We start from the raw sequence: 12,751 nt of genomic DNA, 5'->3' as shown, positions 1-12,751 counted from the left end.
GAGTGGCCAAAAGCCCTTGCAATTAGCATTAGGGCAGTCCAGGCGGTAACGCCTCCAGTTCCCATCCGCTCGTATCCAAGAGGGGAGAACAAAATTTCCCAAGATCCGATGGCCTCCATTAGGAAGCTAGACCAACGCCTCTGCTCGCAGCCTTGCCGCGAGGTCCTCAGAAGTCCGGGAAGCAGTCGACTAGGCAGACCTAGAGCCTTTCGTTTAAGAGGTCTGCAGTCGGACGCAGGATAAAGTGGGGTCTGAGCAGCCGGCGAATGAAAGTGGACGCTCCCGGAGATTGGTTCGCCAATCCACGTGGTAGTTCAAAACAAGGAACCGCTTCTGATCCTTGCTCGCGCCGCCTGTCCTGCTGGCTATGGGGTGACACCAGAAATCCTGTTCTACGAGTCCGGGGCTCGGGAGGAGAGTGGGTGTGGAGCCAGGACCCGGTATTCGGGTCGAGTCAATAGACTGAGAGGGTTCCGGGTAAAGCCGCCAAAGCAGCTGCCCTTAGCCAACATGGCGGCCCGAGCACCTTCCGCCCAGCCGCCTCCTATGGACCGCCCAGGCTCAATCAGCGACCGACAACTGTCTAGGTCCCAGACACCAGCAGCCAATGAGGACGGGGAGCGTGGAGCCGCCGGTCTGGGCTCCTGGGCACGTGGACCAATGGAGGTGCGGCATGTGGGTGGGCGCGGGGGCCGCACGCCAATGGGAAGCTCGTGTGTGTGTCCCGGCCCACTAGGCGGAGCACCGCGCCGGGTGCGGTTCATTCGCGCGGCGGCGGCGGCGACGGCGGCGGCCGAGGAGGATGTGGGCTACGCGCGGGCTGGCGGTAGCGCTGGCCCTGAGCGTGCTGCCTGACAGCCGGGCGCTGCGGCCAGGCGACTGTGAAGGTGCGGGGGGCCGGGTGGGGGGCGGCCTGGCGGTGCTAAGCCCCAGAAAGCCGAGAGGGTGGGAGCGACGGCCCGTCCCGGAGGCTCCGCTAGAGAAAGGGCCTCAGAGTTATTTTCCGGGCCTAGAAACGTTGACCCGTTTAAGGGAACGCGTCGGTTCAGTCGCGTTTATTACTTGGCCGGAAGCGCACATCCCGGGAGTTTTTGTCCTCCCCCATCACTTTAGAGACTACAGGGGAGGGATCCTGTCGGCTGCAACCGTCTCGGGGTTATTAAGCTGCACTTAGGGGTTCGGTGTGTTTGGAAATGAGGAGCATTTTGATCATTTGCTTCAGCCTTCAATCTGTCCCTTGTGAGGTCACAGTGAGTTCCCACAAGGACACGTGTCCACTCTCGGCTTAAACTTGAAAAGAGCAGCGAGGGAGGGTTGTGTGTGGGTCACTTGGGTAATGTTCATTCCCGGCATGCAGTGGGTACGAGGACCCCAGCACTTGTGAGTACCTGAGGGAAAAAACATTTTAATCCCTTCTATCAAAACTGCTGACAGAGTATCTTCCTGGGGAAATGGAGACGAATAATTACTTAACATATCCTCTTTTCCAGTTTGTATTTCTTATCTGGGAAGATTTTACCAGGACCTCAAAGACAGAGATGTCACATTTTCACCAGCTACTATTGAAGAAGAACTTATAAAGTTTTGCCGTGAAGCAAGAGGCAAAGAGAATCGGTTGGTGAGTAGCTGGTGACCTTCCTAGGCTATCCCTGGCTCGTGTGTACTGTCCACTTCGTGATGGGACGTATATAAACTAATGTGAGGTTTAAGTGTTTTTATCTTCTATTTATTAAACATCTACTATAAGCTGAATATTGGTAATGCCAGGAGAAAAAAATGGCAGGCAACAATGGCATGTGCCATGAAGAAAATAAGCTAGGATAGTTTGGTGGGTGTATGGGAGTTATTAGAGGAAGGCCTGGGTATCTCTGAGGGAGGGGAATCGGTGAAGGGGGAGTGAGCACATCCGGGCAATGTGAGTGCCCAAAAGTCAGAATCTGCTGTGATTGGAATCAGAAGTAGTTTGGCTAGGTGCCCCAAGATGGCCAGGGCCAAGTCAAGAACCCTGGTGGAGCATCAGCCTTTGTAGCTTTAACTTCCGTGTTAGTCTCTCACTGGAACACTTAATGACTCCTATATTCTTCTGGAAACTCTGTAACTGAGCATATATCAAGTGCCTAGGGCCTAGAACAGCCAGATCTGAGCAATACTAACAAACTGAAGCCTTGGCAGAGAGAAGTTTTTTCTTTTTCTTTTTAAGAGTATTTATTTTATGTATATGTGTACACTGTAGCTGGCTTCAGACACACCAGAAGAGACCATCAGATCCCATTACAGATGGTTGTGAGCCACCATGTGGTTGCTGGGATTTGAACTGAGGACCTCTGGAAGAGCAGTCAGTGCTCTTAACCACTGAGCCATCTCTCTAGCCCAAGACGGATAAAGATCCATAGCTTAGACTTTAGTTTTGTTTTGTTTTTTTCAAGACAGGGTTTCTCTGTGTAGCCCTGGCTGTCCTGGAACTCACTTTGTAGACCAAAGTGGCCTCGAACTCAGAAATCCGTCTGCCTCTGCCTCCCAAGTGCTGAGATTAAAGGCGTGTGCCACCACTGCCCGGCTAGAGAGAGGTTTTCAACATGATCTAACAGTTGTTGTCTGGAACTGGAGAGCTGGTTATGAATGTGCACTGCTCTTGTGGAGCATCCTGTAACGCAGCTCCAGGGAGTCTGATGCCTTCTGGCCTCCTCTTGCGTGTAGTCTTTTTGTAAGGCTTTTGTTTTGGCCTTTCTTTTTGCTACAGTGCTACTACATTGGGGCCACAGATGATGCCGCCACCAAGATCATCAATGAGGTATCGAAGCCCCTGGCCCACCATATCCCTGTGGAAAAGATCTGTGAGAAGCTGAAAAAGAAAGATAGCCAGATTTGCGAGCTAAAATATGGTGAGTGTGACTGGGACCGTGTGCTTCTGCCATCTCTGCATACACTTTCTGGGCTTAACTTTCGAGCCAGAAGAGTCATGAAAAGCATGTTTGCATAAGGATGACACTCTGTGCTGTAGGGATCAGACTTCCACATCGAAGATAGGTGGGGGTCAGAGGGTGACTTAGCATACTTGGAAGGATCTCCGAATGACCGGAAGGCCATCTGATAGAAGAGCAGTGAAGACAGATTAGAGATAGTGGTGTAGTACCTAGGAGGCCAAGTTGGACAGAGCCTTGGGGAGGAATTTGGCTTTTAGTCTAAATAAACTTGGGAGCCTCAGAAGTTTTTGAGCAAAGAAGTGATGTGGTGGGAACTTGTGTTAAACAGACTTGACCTGGCTGTACTTGGGATGCTCTGAACCCCGTGCGTGGTATGTTACAGCATCACCATGGCAGAGCCCATCTGGTTGCACATAATCCCGGTCTTAAGAAGAGCCAGGCCTCTCCCGTAAAGTTTAAACAATGTTAATGTTTACTGTACCTCAAGTGTTCAGAAATCTTGTGCTTGTGTGAATTTGATTTGGTATCCTAGTTGGTTCTGGTGTAGGTTTGTTTGGGTCACATGGGTTACGGAGTAAGCACCTGACTCTGGTGCCTCGTGGGGAGGCCAGGGATGTATTTGCTCTGCCACCAGCCTGGAGCTATCATTTCGTGCTGACATGTAGGAACTGGAGCTATGTTCCTCCTCTGAACCACGTGGGCTGTCTGCACTGCCTGTCCTGTAGTGGCTGCTGACAGCCTGAGGTGGCTTCCTGGTGAAGAATGTCATTTCGCTCTTGGGTGCAGTATGCATTTGTCTCCCCTGCTGCAAGTAGGGCTGGTCATCATAAGGAACGGTTTGGCATGCAGCACAGTTGGGTCTGCAGCCTCTCCTACCCAGCCATTTACTCTCCTGCTCTCCCTGCAGACAAGCAGATTGACCTGAGCACAGTGGACCTGAAGAAGCTCCGGGTGAAAGAGCTGAAGAAGATCCTGGACGACTGGGGGGAGATGTGCAAAGGCTGTGCCGAAAAGTCTGACTATATCCGCAAGATAAATGAACTGATGCCTAAATACGCCCCCAAGGCAGCCAGTGCAAGAACTGATCTGTAGTTTGCCCGGTTCCTGCTGCACCTGAGGGAAAAGCAGTTCATCTGTCTCCTTCCCAAACAACCACTTTGTAATTTATTTTTTAAGAGGGCTCCTAACAATGAGCTGTGAAGCCTGGAGCTTTCCTAATGATGCTGGCTCTGCAGCCCTCCTCACCCCACCCCCAAGTGGGGAGGAATTCACTTCTGCTGGTTTACTCTAGGACTTTCAAAGTTTGTCTGGGATTTTTTTATTAAAAAAAATTGTCTTTGGAGAGTTGAGCTGGCACAGTATTCTGTCCTATAGATTACTGGTTTATCTGAAAAGATCCCTCAGCCTGCCAGTGCTGGGGGCCCGAAACTCCCATAACAGGACTTAAGAGCTTGGGCAGTCAATGTCTTGTGGATTTGGGCTTCTGGGTATCAGGTACCAGCCTGATACTTCAGGCCGGTGAGGTTAGTGCCCCCCACCCCATTCAATCCAGTAGCAGGGGCTGACGATTGGCTGGTTTCTAGGCTTATGTTAAGTCTGAAGTACATTTACATTTGACTCAGCATATGCAGAACAAGCAGAATTTTCTGCACTGAGTGCCAGAGGTCAGTACTACCATTTCTTTACTTTGCCTGGTTCTTAAGATATTAATTCATTGGGGTTCCAGTCTAGCATCAGAAGAAGGCCCTTGCTTACCTAGATTTTGGCAAGTTTGGCAGGAATCAGTTTACAAAGAGGCAGTGTGAACTGTTTGCAGTCGAAGGCCTGAAAGAATTTGCGCAGTATGGCTTTCAGGTGCTCCCTTGCTGGCACTTCTGAACTGTGCCTCAATGGGGACATTTTGCTCCTGCTGCCTCCAGAAATCATGAGAAAGGAGTAACTGCTAAGAAGTTTTTTCCAAAAAGCTCATCTTAGCTCTCTTCTTGTATGGTCCCCAAGCTCACTTGCATCCATGGGGCCTTCCTAACGTGAAGCCCTCTGCTGTGTTTTCCAAGTTCTTCCTGTACTTTCTTCTGCTGATTGCTTTCTGCTTATGGGAGGAGGGAAGAACTGGGTACGTTCTTCATCATCCTGCAGATACATCGATGATCCAACAACCGTCTGTGGAGAACATAAACCCTAACAGCCTTCGAGTACCCTTGCCGGTGCTTCACCTCACCTCCCGGATGTGGCCAGGATACTGGCCAGCAAGATGTCAACATGGCAAGAAGTGATAATTAATGGCAATACCTGCTCTTTACCCTTGGCTCCGCAGCCCCACCTTTCCAACCTCCTGTCCACCCAGACACCTACAGCAGAAATTTGGACCCCGTGACACCGAGATACCTGTCTGTAGGTTGCAAATGCATTCCTCTAGTTTCTGTACCTGGACCCAGGGAGATCTCACCTGTGTCTGTAGTCTTCGTTTTCAGAGTCTTGTCAGGACAGTGCCCGAAGAATCTGAATGCATAAGATGCCTGGATGTGGGTCCTGGACAGGGTTTTAGGCATCCTTGTGTGTCTACCTTCAAGGATGCCACCTCTGGTCCCAGTCAGAAAACTCCACGGAAGGGGATAGAATTTCTTCAGCCTAGTGGCAGGTTTGAGTGGGATACTACACTCGACTGCGTCCCATGCAGCCACACCTGCTCCAGTGGGCGGGGCCCCGAGTCCGCCAAAGGTGGGCGGGCCTGGAGTAAGGAGCCCCAGAGCACAAAGCGAAAGCGCGGCGGCAGCCTGCGGGGCTCCAGAGGGAAGCCGCGACAACGCAGCAGCCGGGTGCCCAGGCTCCACCAGCCACGCAGCGGCGCCAGAGCTCGCAGTCCCGCCGGCGGCTCTGTTTGCCAAGATGTCACGTGGTGCGGGGCCGCGGAGCTCGCTGATAGGCGGCGAGCGAAACTCTCGTCCCGCCCACCTCAGTCACGTGGTGCGGCCGGCGCAGCTTGATAACGCAGCTCCCGGCCCCTCGGCGCCGCTCCCGCCCCGCCCCGCCGCCGCCGCCGCGCCGAGTCCTTTTGTCCAAGATGGCGGCGCCGGGGGCGCTGCCTCCTGGGCCGCCGCCGCCGCCGCTCTGAGGGACCCGCGGGCCGGCCGCCCGCCCGCCAGGCCGGCGCGATGAAGCGGCAGAACGAGCGAGACTCCAGCCCGAGCGGGCGTGGCTCGTCATCGTCCGCCAAGCGGCCGCGGGAGCGCGAACGAGAGGCAGAGGCGGGCGGGCGGCGAGCGGCGCACAAGGCCTCCGGCGGCACCAAGCACCCGGTCCCGGCGCGGGCTCGCGACAAGCCCCGCGGCAGTGGCGGAGGCGGCGGGCATCGCGACGGACGCGCCGCCGGGGACGCGAATCACCGAGCGAGCAGCGGGCGCTCGTCGGGCGCGCCCGGAGGCGGCGGAGGACGTACCGGCAAGGCCTCCGGGGACCCGGGTGCCGGCGGCGCGTCGCCCCGCGCATCTCCGCTACCGCCGCCCCCGCCGCCGCCCGGAGCGGAACCTGCGGGTCCCGGTTCCACGGCGGCTCCGGAGTACAAGACGCTCCTCATCAGCAGCCTGAGCCCCGCGCTGCCGGCCGAGCACTTGGAGGACCGGCTCTTCCACCAGTTCAAGCGGTTCGGTGAGATCAGCCTGCGCCTGTCACACACACCGGAGCTGGGCCGCGTGGCCTACGTGAACTTCCGGCACCCCCAGGACGCGCGCGAGGCCCGCCAGCACGCCTTGGCCCGGCAGCTGCTGCTCTACGACCGCCCGCTCAAGGTGGAGCCGGTGTACCTGCGCGGCGGCGGGAGTAGCCGGCGCAGCAGCAGCAGCAGCGCCGCTGCCTCCACGCCGCCCCCGGGGCCTCCCGCGCCCGCCGACCCTTTGGGCTACCTGCCCCTGCACGGCGGCTACCAGTACAAGCAGCGCTCGCTGTCTCCGGTGGCCGCCCCGCCCCTGCGGGAGCCCCGGGCGCGGCACGCCGCCGCAGCCTTCGCCCTGGATGCTGCTGCCGCAGCTGCGGTGGGACTGTCTCGAGAGCGAGCCCTGGACTACTACGGGCTGTACGACGACCGCGGGCGCCCGTACGGCTACCAGGCCGTGTGCGAGGAGGACCTGATGCCGGAGGACGATCAGAGAGCCACTCGAAACCTCTTCATCGGGAACCTGGACCACAGTGTATCCGAGGTGGAGCTTCGACGGGCCTTCGAGAAGTATGGCATCATTGAGGAGGTGGTCATCAAGAGGCCTGCCCGCGGCCAGGGTGGTGCCTACGCCTTCCTCAAGTTTCAGAACCTGGACATGGCACACAGGGCCAAGGTGGCTATGTCTGGCCGGGTGATTGGCAGAAACCCCATAAAGATAGGCTACGGCAAGGCTAACCCTACCACCCGCCTCTGGGTGGGTGGTCTTGGACCCAACACCTCGCTGGCAGCCCTGGCCAGAGAGTTCGATCGCTTTGGGAGCATTCGGACCATCGATCACGTCAAAGGAGACAGCTTTGCCTACATCCAATACGAGAGCCTGGACGCAGCCCAAGCAGCCTGCGCTAAAATGAGGGGCTTTCCCTTGGGTGGTCCAGATCGCAGGCTCCGGGTGGATTTTGCCAAAGCAGAGGAGACTCGCTACCCCCAGCAATACCAGCCCTCACCTCTCCCTGTGCATTATGAGCTGCTCACTGACGGATATACCCGGCATCGAAACTTGGATGCCGACCTTAGGGTGCGGGATAGGACCCCTCCACACCTTCTGTATTCAGACCGAGACCGGACCTTTTTGGAAGGGGACTGGACCAGCCTCAGTAAAAGTTCGGACCGCAGAAACAGCCTGGAGGGCTACAGCCGCTCAGTGCGCAGCCGGAGTGGTGAGCGCTGGGGGGGAGATGGGGACCGGAGCATAGCCAAGCCCTGGGAGGAGAGACGCAAGCGGAGGAGCCTTTCCAGTGACCGTGGGAGGACAGCTCACTCCCCCTATGAGGAACGGAGCAGGACCAAGGGTGGGGGACAGCAGTCTGAGCGAGGCTCGGACCGCACCCCTGAGCGTAGCCGAAAGGAGAACCACTCCAGCGAAGGGACCAAGGAGTCAGGCAGCAACTCCCTCAGCAACAGCAGACATGGTGCTGAGGAGAGGAGCCACCACCACCACCACCATGAGGCGCCAGACTCTTCCCATGGGAAAAAGACTAGAGAGAGTGAACGCAATCATCGAACCACTGAGGCAGAGCCCAAGACTCTTGAAGAGCCAAAACATGAGACCAAAAAGCTAAAGACTCTGTCAGAGTATGCCCAGACACTGCAGCTGGGTTGGAATGGGCTTCTAGTGTTGAAAAACAGCTGCTTTCCAACATCTATGCACATCCTTGAGGGGGACCAGGGAGTTATCAGTGGCCTCCTCAAAGACCACACCTCTGGCAGCAAGCTGACCCAGCTAAAGATTGCCCAGCGTCTTCGACTGGATCAGCCCAAGCTGGACGAGGTCACCCGTCGCATCAAGCAGGGGAGTCCTAACGGTTATGCTGTGCTCCTAGCCATCCAGTCAACCCCCAGCGGGCCTGGCTCCGAGGGGATGCCCGTGGTGGAGCCAGGCCTACAGAGGCGGCTTCTCAGGAACCTAGTCTCCTACTTGAAACAGAAGCAGGCTGCGGGGGTGATCAGCTTGCCGGTGGGTGGGTCTAAGGGCAGAGACAGCACTGGCATGCTCTATGCCTTCCCGCCCTGCGACTTTTCACAGCAGTACCTCCAGTCAGCACTGCGGACATTGGGCAAGTTAGAGGAAGAGCACATGGTGATAGTTATAGTAAGAGACACCGCCTAGCCCACACCTGTGTTTTCCAGCTGTTTGTGTCACAGAAGCAGTTATTTTAAAAATCTGCTCCTTTTCTTCCTACCTTATCCCTTGGTTTGAATTCTCTGCTGGATTTTTGTGGTTCATTTGGTGGCATCCTGTCTACTGCTAAAACTAAGTTCTTAGATTTCGGGGGAATTTTTGTTTTTTATAAGAAGTAACTCTGTTATGTTTCCCGTGTATGAGATTCTGTCTGCTGTATTCTGTATTTTTTTATATTTTATTTTATTTTTTTGACTAACTGTATGGAAAATTGTCAGTAAAGCCTTTGTCAGAGGATGGATTTTTAATCCCGCCAGAGTCCTAGTTTAATCAGGTTTTTTTCGTAAAGAATGGAAGGCATCACTCAGTGCATGCCGTGGTGTCATGTTTTTGACACCACTGCTTCTAAAAGTTGTGCTGTGTTGGGCGTGCGCAGCTCTTTGTGCTGTTGGGGCCCTGCTCACACTTGTCGATCTTAGCTGATGGCCAGCAGGCTTAAAAGGCATGGGCCCTGCTATACTACCCTAAACTGAGCCCATTCAGAGGGAAAAAAAGCCTGGGCCTAAGATCTATGCCAACAGCTACAGGTAGTTTTGTTGTTTTTCCCTGCCCTAAGTGTGTGCTTTAGTTTGGTCTATGGCTGTTGGACAAAGCACCCAATTATAAAAGCCTGTTTGACAGAGGGTAGTTTTCAGTTGTGTAGTCTTGCACTTAGGGGGAGGAACAGTGCAATATTGAAGCAAAGGGCTGTGTGCGTGACCTGCCCAGGCTCCCTCTGGTTCCGTCTTTTAGTCTTACTGTGTAGTTTAGGGTCTTCCCCTAGCAGTCATCTGCCTGATTCCCGGGGATCTTGGAGGTAAAATGTTAGCATGTAGGGTAAGAGGCAGCCAGACTTGTTAACTCTTCAATGTGCTTCCTTTGCTCTCAGGGCTGTGTCAGAGCGGCCTGTGCTGCAGGCAGACCCCCAAACTACAGTGCTCAGTCAGTGCCAGGAAGATGCCCTTGATGAGTGGCAATAGTGTTCCGTGTTCTGACCTAGACTCGAGGTAAGGAAATAGTACTCCTTTGTGAGAAAGAAGTCACAGTTGTGATGGGATAGAGCCTAAATCCACTTCAACTTTGGTATGAAGGGAACCGATTGAGGAGTCCTGTCTGCGAAGGGAAAGTGGCCTAAGGGATCTAGGCTCTGCCTTTGTTGTCTCAAGTAGAAAGCCAGATCAGACAACAATTGTCACCACAGATCAGTCAGGCTCACAATGTGTCAGCTTGGTAGTCCAAGCCAGTCAGGCTGAGGAGAATGGAACCCTGCTTAGGGTATGGCCTACTCCCTGAGCCAGCACCTGTGACCCCTGGGCTCTGAGATGGACCTTGAAGGTTGTATGGAGTTCATGCCTGTCTACAGGAACAGAAATTTAAGAGACTGGACAAGAACAGGGAATTTCCACTCACTGGGCTTTGGCTGGTATTCATGAGAAATTAAAGGTGGCTCTAAAGCAGTGGTTCTCAACCTGTGGGTCTTGTGTCACAACCCATTTGGGAAACTTCTATTCCCCCCCCCCAAATATTTGCATTATAATTCATAACAGTAGCAAAATTAGTTATGAAGTATCAACAGATGATTGGGGTCACCACAACATGAATTGTATTAAAGGGTTGCAGCATTAGGAAGGCCAAGAACCACTGCTCTAAAGCATTAACATGAGTGAGTGTTAATCTACCTATGTGTGGGGCCACTTTTTCCAGGGCTTGGAGCAAGTCAGTAGACCTGCTATACTAGACTACTTCAGTTCTTTGTCATACCAGCAGAAACCAGAGCTCATCTTGATGGACTGTTGCAGTTTTTCTTACAGACCCTGAATAATGTCACAGAACACTTGTAGCATACCTGGGCACCCTTCCCAGACAGAACCAGGTCACTTTATTAATCTCTCTTTGGAAAAAGGCACCCTTTGGCTCTGGCGATAATGTGTTTCTTGGTGAAGAGCCACACCCCACTGTAACCTTCCCTCTTCCTCCTTGGACCGTCTTACCCACTTCCTTTCACTCCTTAAGATGGTAACGGGTTCTGTGGCCTCTCGGCCAGCCCTGCTAGCACTAGAGAAGGTGGGTCAGGTGGCCAAGGCCTTGTTTGATCATGACATTGTCTCCAGTGAGAAAGCTGACAGCAGGTACCTAGTGCCTGAGATGTTGCATCAAGGCAAAAAACATGAGCAGACAAAAACCCCTAATTGGTAGGTTTCATAGCCTGAGTGAGTCTTCTTAAATGACTCAGATTTTGAACTCTAGTAAGAACATGGAAGATGGATGTTTTCTTCTAGTCTCACGAGGTACATTCCTAAGGGAGTGTTGTCAAGTCAACCAGAATTGTGCTTTCCTATTAAATGTGCTTACCTCTACCTTGGGAGGCCTGTGGTGCTCCCAGGAGCTCCTGGCACAGCTGCACTAGTGACAGCGCAAGAGTTTTTACAGTTTTCTCTTCAGCTGCATCCACGACTAGCCATCGGGCTTCTTCTACTGGATGGTGTCAGCTGACCATTTAATGCCATGACTTGAAGCAAATGAGCAGCTGAGCCGTGGCTTTCTTAAAGGACCAGGCTGTACTTCTGTGGTACAGGGTCACTTCAGTGACAGGTTGTGTTCTTGGTGTAGCAGGCTCTACCTACCCCTGGAGAGTTTTCACTGTCTTCTTGTATTACTTGTTTACTTTCTAACCAGTGCACCCTTCTCTCAGCAAAGGGAGAAGTGTTTCTGTGGCTGTTTAATGCCTATGTAACAGAAACAGAAGCTACAATTTGGGCAAAATCGGAGAGAAAATTAACATTTTGTGTTTATTTTGGGAAGGAGAGAGGCAGGATGAGCAAACCCTGAGCCCCTGATGCTTTGTCAGTTTTAGACCTTATGAGTTTTTCTCCAAATCCAGCCTGACCAAGCCTCAAGTACCCCTCAACTTTTAGGACTGAAAAACTGTTCAAGTCCCCCGAATCTCAGACAAGGGGTGGCCAGAATGCTCCTTAAAAGTCCCAGACATGGGGATAGAGATGTACTCCTCTACCCTCCAACCCCTTCTGCCCCCTTGTTATCCTTACAAAGCCTTCAGCAACTTCAGGCCAGGCTCGAGTGACTGAGCCACTGTCCTGGGGGTTTGCTGTGGGAAGGCTGTGTTTTCTCACTGTGGAGGGCTCTGCCTTCCTTACAAGTCCTCTGTGGTCTGGCCAGAACTGAGAGGAGGAAAGGGAAACCCCACTTTGGTAAAAGAAAACAAGGAAAGGCCATAAACAAAGACAGCTTGTAGTTTATTTTGTAATTTTTTTAAATAAATACACTTTACATTAAAGAAAAAGACCTTTGATTTGTAATTTCCACATTGGGGAGAAAGGGAAGGGAAAAAAAGACTTGAAAAACTGAATCACAAAGAGGAAAGAGAGGGAGTGAATTTATACCCCTAAAGTTCTCAACTCCACAAAACCAGGGTCCACACAACTGACTGCTGCCTGGCCACCAAGGCAGGGAGTCAGGTATTTCCCAGTGCTCAGGCCATGCCGTCCATTCCCGCTCTGGCACAAAGGAAAACAAATTAACTTGACAGCATATGAGGCAACAAAACAGGTTAAAAAATCATATATTATATTTATAATAAAATATTCTTAATCCTTATCAATTTACGAAACCACGATTTTCCTCTTCATTTAAATACGTATGTAAAAATGCCTCTATATGTTCTTTAGACATCATTTTCTTCCAAAGAAAATGAAGCACAGGGGTAGGAGACTGGTGGATAAGTTCAGACCCTTGTTAGAAATGCCTGGTGCCTTTTTTTTTTTTTCTTTTTAAGTTTTATAAAAAACTATTTCTTGTTCTTTTAAGTAAAGAACATTATACAAAGAAAATATATTGTGAAATACCCAGAGACATGTTTGTTTTTTCCCTTGAGGAAAGCTATGTCCTTCCTAGGAGGGGACACAAACTAGGGCCTAGTCGCTCTGTGTGTGTGTGTGT

The 12,751-nt window shown here is 52.6% G+C and overlaps 2 protein-coding genes across 2 annotated transcripts; both read left to right on the top strand.

The window, feature by feature from the left end:
* Positions 1–717: 717 nt before the first annotated feature.
* Positions 718–4,268, top strand: Manf (mesencephalic astrocyte derived neurotrophic factor). Its single transcript, XM_031343672.1, has 4 exons — positions 718–887; positions 1,491–1,618; positions 2,741–2,882; positions 3,832–4,268. Exons 1-4 carry the CDS (start codon positions 803–805, stop codon positions 4,014–4,016), a joined length of 540 nt encoding a protein of 179 aa, XP_031199532.1. The 5' UTR covers positions 718–802; the 3' UTR covers positions 4,017–4,268.
* Positions 4,269–5,792: 1,524 nt separating this feature from the next.
* On the top strand, positions 5,793–12,310 carry Rbm15b (RNA binding motif protein 15B). Its single transcript, XM_031343670.1, has one exon. The coding sequence runs from the start codon at positions 6,077–6,079 to the stop codon at positions 8,741–8,743; it is 2,667 nt and encodes an 888-aa protein (XP_031199530.1). The 5' UTR covers positions 5,793–6,076; the 3' UTR covers positions 8,744–12,310.
* The last annotated feature ends 441 nt before the right edge of the window (positions 12,311–12,751 follow it).

Source organism: Mastomys coucha, unplaced genomic scaffold, assembly GCF_008632895.1.
Source record: "Mastomys coucha isolate ucsf_1 unplaced genomic scaffold, UCSF_Mcou_1 pScaffold23, whole genome shotgun sequence".
NCBI classification, from domain to species: Eukaryota; Metazoa; Chordata; class Mammalia; order Rodentia; family Muridae; genus Mastomys; species Mastomys coucha.
This window is presented reverse-complemented; position numbering and strand designations above follow the sequence as displayed.

Coding starts and splice junctions, on each gene's coding strand:
- Manf (XM_031343672.1), top strand. CDS start 803: ATGTGGGCTACGCGCGGGCTGGCGGTAGCGCTGGCCCTGAGCGTGCTG. Junction 1,619..2,740: donor GAGGCAAAGAGAATCGGTTG/GTGAGTAGCTGG, acceptor TTTTTGCTACAG/TGCTACTACATTGGGGCCAC. Junction 2,883..3,831: donor GATTTGCGAGCTAAAATATG/GTGAGTGTGACT, acceptor CTCTCCCTGCAG/ACAAGCAGATTGACCTGAGC.
- Rbm15b (XM_031343670.1), top strand. CDS start 6,077: ATGAAGCGGCAGAACGAGCGAGACTCCAGCCCGAGCGGGCGTGGCTCG.